This window comes from Myotis myotis, unplaced genomic scaffold (assembly GCF_014108235.1).
Source record: "Myotis myotis isolate mMyoMyo1 unplaced genomic scaffold, mMyoMyo1.p scaffold_m19_p_13, whole genome shotgun sequence".
In the NCBI taxonomy this organism is placed as follows: Eukaryota; Metazoa; Chordata; class Mammalia; order Chiroptera; family Vespertilionidae; genus Myotis; species Myotis myotis.
The window spans coordinates 24,591,871-24,599,349 of NW_023416317.1; the positions used below are offsets into that span (position 1 = coordinate 24,591,871).

The 7,479-nt window shown below is 48.6% G+C and overlaps 1 protein-coding gene and 1 non-coding gene across 3 annotated transcripts; both read right to left on the reverse strand.

Annotated features, from left to right (window-relative positions):
* Positions 1-197: 197 nt before the first annotated feature.
* RPL32 (ribosomal protein L32) lies at positions 198-5,829 on the reverse strand. Of its 2 annotated transcripts, none has more exons than XM_036332245.1 (4): positions 5,676-5,829; positions 4,389-4,489; positions 3,633-3,814; positions 198-382 (listed from the first exon to the last, which is right to left on the reverse strand). In XM_036332245.1, the coding sequence occupies exons 2-4, from the start codon at positions 4,482-4,484 to the stop codon at positions 253-255; spliced, it is 408 nt and encodes a 135-aa protein (XP_036188138.1). In that variant the 5' UTR covers positions 4,485-4,489; positions 5,676-5,829; the 3' UTR covers positions 198-252. The 2 variants fall into 2 exon arrangements, with proteins under 2 accessions (XP_036188138.1, XP_036188139.1); XM_036332246.1 differs by lacking the exon at positions 5,676-5,829 and adding an exon at positions 5,529-5,660.
* LOC118668747 lies at positions 4,561-4,700 on the reverse strand. The gene has a single exon (XR_004971747.1). It is a non-coding gene; the product is annotated as a small nucleolar RNA SNORA7 (small nucleolar RNA).
* Positions 5,830-7,479: the final 1,650 nt, after the last annotated feature.

Sequence of the window (7,479 nt, forward strand, 5' to 3'; positions counted from 1 at the left end):
CTCAGAACCTTGGTCTGAGGGCCAAGTCTTCCCCAGCCCTAACTGGAGCTGACCAAGGCTGGTCTGGGCACCTAAGGCCAGTGCCTTGTGAAGGATCGAGTATCCTTCCAAATGGCAGATTTCAGAGCATTAACAGGCAAAAGAACAATCTCTGACAAGCTGTCAGAAACTGGAGAGTAAAACCAAGGACGGAAATGCCAGATGGCAGAATTTTATGATTTTATTAACACAAATACAATAGACACAATCTGTCTATTCGTTTTCTTCACTGCGCAGCCTGGCATTGGGATTGGTGACTCTGATGGCCAGCTGGGCTGCTCTTTCCACAATGGCTTTGCGGTTCTTTGAGGAGACGTTGTGAGCAATCTCAGCACAGTAAGATCTGGAAGAGAATCCATAAGTGGGTAAGGAGCAGCCAGCCCAGAACATTGTGTGTTCCACTGGGAAGGCAACAGCGTTGGTCACTTCACCTCCAGAGCCACAGCACTGGGCAGAGAGGGTGCTGGTAAATGATTGCTGAATGACAACACCTGCACACCCCAAATTCCACACTACTAGCAAAGCTCTCAAAGCTGCAACAAAAAGCACCCTCACTCCCCCCTTATTTAATCCTCACAGAAGCCATGTAATCCAGGTTATCACCTCCATTTTACAGACGAGGTGGAAATGAATTTCCAAATCACATCTACACTAATAAAAGAGAAAAATGGTAATTGGCGTACAACGCTACCCTTTTCATTGGCTAATCAGGGCTATATGCAAATTAACTGCCAACTAAGATTGGCAGTTAACTGCCAACAAGATGGCGGTTAATTTGCATATGTAGGCACAATGCAGGGAGGCGAAAGGGAAAGCAGGAAGAAGCCCCCTGCCACTGACAGTGATCGGAAACCCAGGGGGGAGCTAAGAGCTGGGGGGCAGGGCAAAGGCGGCCCCAAGGCCGCCTTTGCCCTGCCCCCCAGCTATGATTGGAGAATCAGGCGCCTTTGCCGCCCTGGCCAGTGATAGGAAGTAGGGGTGGAGCCAGCGATGGGAGCTGGGCACGGTCGAAGCTGGCAGTCCCGGGAGCTAGGGGTCCCTTGCCTGGGCCTAAAGTGGAGCCCACGATCGCGGGGCCGGGGCCGCGGCCGCTGCCGCTGCGGGTCCCCGCTGCCTGGGCCGGACGCCTAGGCCAGAGGCGTTAGGCCTGGGCAGGGGCGGAGCCTGCAACAGTGGGGAGCTGGAGGTCCCCTGCCCAGGCCTGACACCTCTGCCGGAGGCCTCAGGCCTGGTCAAGGGTCCGATCCAGTGATTGGTGATCGGAGGGTGATGAGGGTCAACTCCTCTGGCCGAGGCATCAGGCCTGGGTGGGGGGCGGAGCCGGGGATTGGGGGGATATGATGGTCCCCTTGCCCAGGCCTGAAGCCTGGGTCAGAGGCGTCAGGCTTGGGTGGGGGGTGGAGCAAGCGATCAGAGGGAGATGGGGGTCCCCTGCCCAGGTATGATTCTTGGGCCAGAGGCCTCAGGCCTGGGCGGGGGTCAGAGCCAGTGATTGGGGGGAGATGGGGGTCCCCTGTCCAAGCCTGACACCTCTGGCGGAGGCGTCAGGCCTGGGCAAGGGGCAGAGCCAGCAATCAGAGGGGTCTGGGGGTCCCCTGCCCAGGCCTGACGCCTGGGCCAGAGGCATCAGGCCCGGGCTGGAGGCAGAACCAGTGGCGTCAGTCCTGGGCAAGGGGCCGATCCTGCGATTGGAGGGTGATGGGGGTCAACGCCTGAGGGCTCCCAGTATGTGAGAGGGGGCAGGCTGGGCTGAGGGACACTCCCCCCCCCCCCCCGCCACACCCAGTGCACGAATTTCATGCACCGGGCCCCTAGTATTCAATAATGAACAGGACTAGGATGGCTCAGCCCCAGACCCCAGGTTGAGATTCTCCCTCAGTCTTTCTGGCCAAATTGCCCAACTCAGGTAAGTCTCAGGGAGCTTGGACTTGCTCCTGAAAAGTTTTGGAACTGCAAGTAGCAGAGCAGACTCCAACAGTGTAATTAATCCAAGGGAGCTCCCTGATCCAGACCATAAATATTTTACTTGTTTGATGCAGATAAAATTCAAGTTCAAAGTACCATTGGCTCAAGCCACCCAGTGAGTAGCAATACCTAACATTTCCTGAGCATGTGTATACCAAAAACTGGTCTTATCCATTCCATACCATACAGCTAAACATATAACAAATTGGTCTAATGAACAAACTTCAGTAAGGAGGTGATCTGAAGCCATAAAAGGTGGTTAAGAAAAGATACTACCTCTGGAATTTCAGCAAAGAGAAGACTAAGGAGTGATTAAATAAGGCAATGAGTATGTACAGTTTAAAATAGGTTAACAGTGAGACAAGCAGAACAAAGCATTTTTTTGTTTTATATAAAGGAGTCTACTCAATAGCAAAGTAGCTACATTTTAAAATGTTTCCATAATCTTTGTTTTCAAGAACACTTAAGTTGTATTACACTTTTGGGCTTTCCCCCCATATTTTCAAAAACTCACCATATGGATAAACTCACCTTATCCATATGTATTTAATAATCACACTGTACATATTTTAAATACTTTCCCTGGTGGTTGGGCATTTTCCCATACGTGACAATTTTTTAATTTATGTATTATATTTACAAATTGTTCATTTACTGTTGCAATGATCAGCTTATAGCTTCCCTGCATTTTATTTAAGCATAAATGCCCAGAAATGAAACTTGTGGATTAAAAATCATGGTTCCTGATACTGCAACATTTGCACTACATCCATTTTTTGCTACACAACAGGTATAGATTAGATTGGGCCTCCACCATTATTAATCCCTATGCTCATCCTTTCTAAAGAAAATTTCCAGTATTTCCATGCCTGGTTAAATTTCCAACCTAGAAACTCAACCAAATATGGTTTCACAAAGATCTTGTATTGTCTGTGCATAACCCATGGACACAGACAATAGGCTGCTGAAGGGGGGCAGGGGCGAGCTGGAGGGGGACAATGGGGAAAAAGGGGACATGTAATACATTTAACAATAAAGAATCATCCTTTAAAAATGGGTTCACTCATTTTTATTACCTGTGTCTTCCCATGAGCATTATTTTCTCAACCCACTGTCCTAGTTTTGGCCTAAGCAAACCAGTCTCACACAGAGCTCACCAAGTGTCTTTCTTAAAACAACAAGAAAGCAATGTTAGGACCCCTAATTCACTCTCGCATCTATACACTGTTTAAGTGCCCTCTGCCTGTAGTCTTCCTTTTCCCTACCTCTGATCACACTCTCTATACATCAGACAGCACAACATTCTGAAGATACCTGTGGCCACAGTTAAAGTGCTCCTTAGGTCTGAAGCTACCCCTCACATAAATAAAGCAATGTTCTGGAAATGACTGCCCAAATGACACAGCAGTGTTTGTAGTGTTAATTCAAGTCCTTCTTTTTGGGTCTCTACACTTTTCAGGACAAGCCGTCATGCGCCCCCACCTCACATTCCTCCCAAGAAGCATTCACTAAGCTCCTGGGAGAATATACAACTCCACATGCATTTTGAAAGGTCTAGAACCCCTACCAAAAATGCTCACAGATGCATACTTCTTAGCATCTGAACCCAGAGGGGGGATCCAACTCACTTATTGCACATCAGCAGCACTTCAAGCTCCTTGACGTTATGGACCAGGAACTTCCGAAAGCCACTGGGCAGCATGTGCTTTGTTTTCTTGTTGCTCCCATAACCAATGTTGGGCATCAAGATCTGGCCCTTGAATCTTCTACGCACCCTATTGTCAATGCCCCTGGGTTTCCGCCAGTTCCGCTGAAAAACAACACATAGATTGGGTTAGTAGTGTCTATGCAGACTGCCAACTCTTCCTTTTGGAAGAAAAAAGGGCACCAAATGAAAACTAACAGTAGCAGTCTGGGTTACAGGCTTTCACTATTTATATATTTTTTAGTGAAGAAATAAAGGGCTCCTGTGGACCCACATCCACACTCCTCCTAAACAAAGGAAAAGCATATTACACACCAACGGAACATGAGATGGTGCAGTTAAGATGAAGAGAATGGGTTCCCACAATGCCCTCAAGACTTAAGTTTTCTCATCTATAAAGTAAGGATAATTACCCCTCGTACCATCAAGGCCACCTGAAATAAGCCTCTGGACACCTCAAAACAGCCAAGTGTTTAAGTTCCAATTTACACTTCAAGAGGCTGAGTTCCAATAAATACCTAGGTTTCTACGGTGAGCTCTTCCACCAACCACACTTGTTGATTCACCTGCCAAAGGTAATCTTCTGACTAAGTGATGTCAGAAACCCAATAGTATCTGATTCAGGAACCCTTTTCTTCACCCCAACATAACACTTCCACTTCCACCCCGGACCACATACCTTAATTTTGACATATCGGTCTGACTGGTGCCGGATGAACTTCTTGGTCCTCTTTTTGACAATCTTGGGTTTCACGAGGGGTCTGAGGGCAGCCATGGTGCCTTTAAAAGAGACAGGTACCTTGAAACAAAGCACAGTCCTGACAAGAGGCTGTCCTTGCCCGGGGCTTCAGCGCTGTTGCAGAGTGCCTTCCAATCGCCAGCTACCGAGCAAGCAGGGAATGGAATGGGTACCTCTGCCAGGCTGTTTTCCCTCCCGTCTCCGAAGCTGGCAGAATATTAGCCAACTCGCCAGACGCGGTCCTGGGAGGTTAGGCGTCGCCTCGCCCACTCAAAGCCAAGAAAGAATCCCACTGGCTGGCCCCAAACGTCCTCAGCAGGCAAAGGGGCAGCAGATCCTACGTACGCCCCAGTGTCCCAGCCGGTCCCATCTCCTTTTAGTTATGCCGGCATTTGACAAACCACGTGAACTGGAATCTGTTTTCTCACCTATAAAAACGGAGACACTAATGCACGTTGAACGCGTGCCGTGCCCAGACTAGGGCAGGCGTTTGGCAGAGAGAACCCTCTAGGTTCACTTCTAAAACGCCCCGGGGCCTTTGAAATGCCATTCTACCTGAAAATCAACTCAAAAGTTACCTTCCTCAAGTGTCCTCAATTTGCTCGCACCCAGTAAATAGTAAATGCACAGCCCTCTCCCACTGATTTCCTCCAAGACAACGACACAGTTACAGATTCCCAGACATCCTGACCCGATAACCGAAATTTTGGTAACTGAGCGAGTCAACACGCCAACTCGGTTCTTTCTCTCTCTTTTTTTTTTGGCAGCTCCGCCGCAGCAGTAAACCCAGGGCCAGAAACTATGGGGAAGGGAGCGTCGGGCAACAGAAACAGGTTTTTTTAAAACACATGGGCGGATATCGCTGATCTACTGTAGTAACCTAACGACTCGGGCCCTGGCCAGTGAGGCTGCAAACCCCGGATCGCTCCACGCCCAGCGAGGGCCCCCTCCGTTTGGTTTCAATCGGCGCCCCGCGCCCCCACGGCTCAAACAAGCTGTTCCCAGCTCAGAATGACCCCAAGCGGCCGCCGTAGGAGCAAACGTCCCCGGCAAGCCAACCTCCAACACCGGCCGGGTCACCTCGTTGTATTCCTGTAGGCGCTCCAGCCAGGCGGCGAGGAATACACCCAATGAGACGACCCCTCGGAAGGACAAGCTTCCTCACCAGGGAGCGACTGGGCCTGATGGACAACGCGGAGACACAGATGACGGACGATTATAACTCACCGGGTAGGAGATGGCTGCCACCTCCGTAGGCAGCGCCGAGGAAGAGAGGGGAAGCTGCCGCGCGAGGCCTGATGGGACTTGACCTCTGGGTCCTGGCAGGGAAAAGGAGAGCACTTCCGGTTCTTGGTGGTTCAAAAATAAACGTCAGAGAAATAACACTGGAAAAAGCTGAAGGTTACCTGTGTTTTAATAGACATTAATGTCTAGGAATAGTACTGAAAAATGTTCAGACCTGCTGTTGGGACTACGTAGGATATTTGGAATTCTTTCTGAGCTTCTAAGACCTGGTGGGGGCACCCACTTCCGCCAGAAGTTGAAGCTGCTCTTCCGCCTCCAGCTTTTTTTTATTATTTTCGCCCTGTTTTCTTCTGCTCCAAAGTGCGCCTCTTGTGGGCCAGGAGGAAGCAAAATAAAGACTTCATAATATACTCTCACGTGAGTTATTGTAAAAAACAATGAGACTACGTAAAATAGCTATCATGCAATGGGATTTACTATCCTTTCCACCATTCTACGACTTAAATATATTATTTTACATATGTAGAAAGTGAAATTTGGGGGTTTGACAAAATCCACACTTCTAACCATTAGGTTAAAATGGCTAAGTTTTTAATTGTTATTTTTGGTTTGGTTTGTTTAGTTTTTGGTTTTAAGATTAGCGGGAGCCCGCTATAGCCGGTTTGGCTCAGTGGATAGAGCGTTGGCCCGTGGACTGAAGGGTCCCCCGTTCGATTCCCGTCAAGGGCACATGCCCAGGTTGTGGGCTTGATCCCCAGTAGGGGGCGTGCTGGAGGCAGCCAATCAATGATTCTCTCTTATTGATATTTCTACCTCTTTCCCTCTCCCTTCCTCTCTGGAATCAATAAAAATATATATTAAAAAAAGATTAGTGCAAAAATCAAATTTCAGAAGAAAAAAATGTCCCTGGATCCCACAATACTGATGTTATTAGTGATCTTGATAGGAATAATTCCAGGGGCCAGATGGAGACAGTTGCTAAACTGGATGTGTTCTTAACTGAATGAGAAGTGAGGAGAGCGAGTGTTGCCAACTCCGTCATGAAATTTTGATTGTGAAGGGAAGGGGCATTTGAGACCCAAAGAAGTGAACCGTGAACTGTGAAGTCAAATGTCTTGTTCCAGGCCACATATTTGGCAAACAGAGTTGAGACTAAAACCCCTTTGTGAATCACACCTCATGAACCCTGCTTATCCTGTGGTCTGTGGGGAGCCACATGGGATGCAGAGCAGGGAGCACTGTGTTAATAGCTGCCCATATCTACCTATGAACCAGGGGGACACTTTTGGATTCCGTCATGTGGTCAGGGAACATATCTGAGTTGGGGGCTTGATCCCCAGTGGAGAGCGTTCAGGAGGCTGCCAATCAATGATTCTCTCTCATCATTGATGTTTCCATCTCTCTCTCCCTTTCCCTTCCTCTCTGAAATCAATAAAAAATAATTATTTTTTAAAAAATAGCTGTCCATATAATGGAAATGGTTTTGACAGCATCAGATGGGTTAATCAGACAAAGAGCTCATGAACCAGAGCGCATGCTTCCAATTGCAAAAGACTCGGGAGATTTGGAAGAAGTAATCCAATGGCTCAGTTTTTTGGGGGGATGAGAGACATGGCGTTTCTCAGAGGAAGGCACAGGGTTCCCAACACTGCCTGCTGCTTCCCCTTGGACACTGAGATCCCAGGATCAGAGGCTGGAGTTGCCAGGCAGGCATCCATCAACATCCCAGGGAGTGTGCCTGTTGTATTACCTCAGGCTCAGGACCCCAACTTTTCCAAACACCCTC

Excerpts from the sequence above, each read along its gene's own strand:
- RPL32 (XM_036332245.1), bottom strand. The coding sequence starts at position 4,484 with ATGGCTGCCCTCAGACCCCTCGTGAAACCCAAGATTGTCAAAAAGAGG. Across the intron at positions 3,815-4,388 it reads ACCGATATGTCAAAATTAAG|CGGAACTGGCGGAAACCCAG; the intron begins GTATGTGGTCCG and ends GTTGTTTTTCAG. Across the intron at positions 383-3,632 it reads GTGCTGCTGATGTGCAATAA|ATCTTACTGTGCTGAGATTG; the intron begins GTGAGTTGGATC and ends ATTCTCTTCCAG.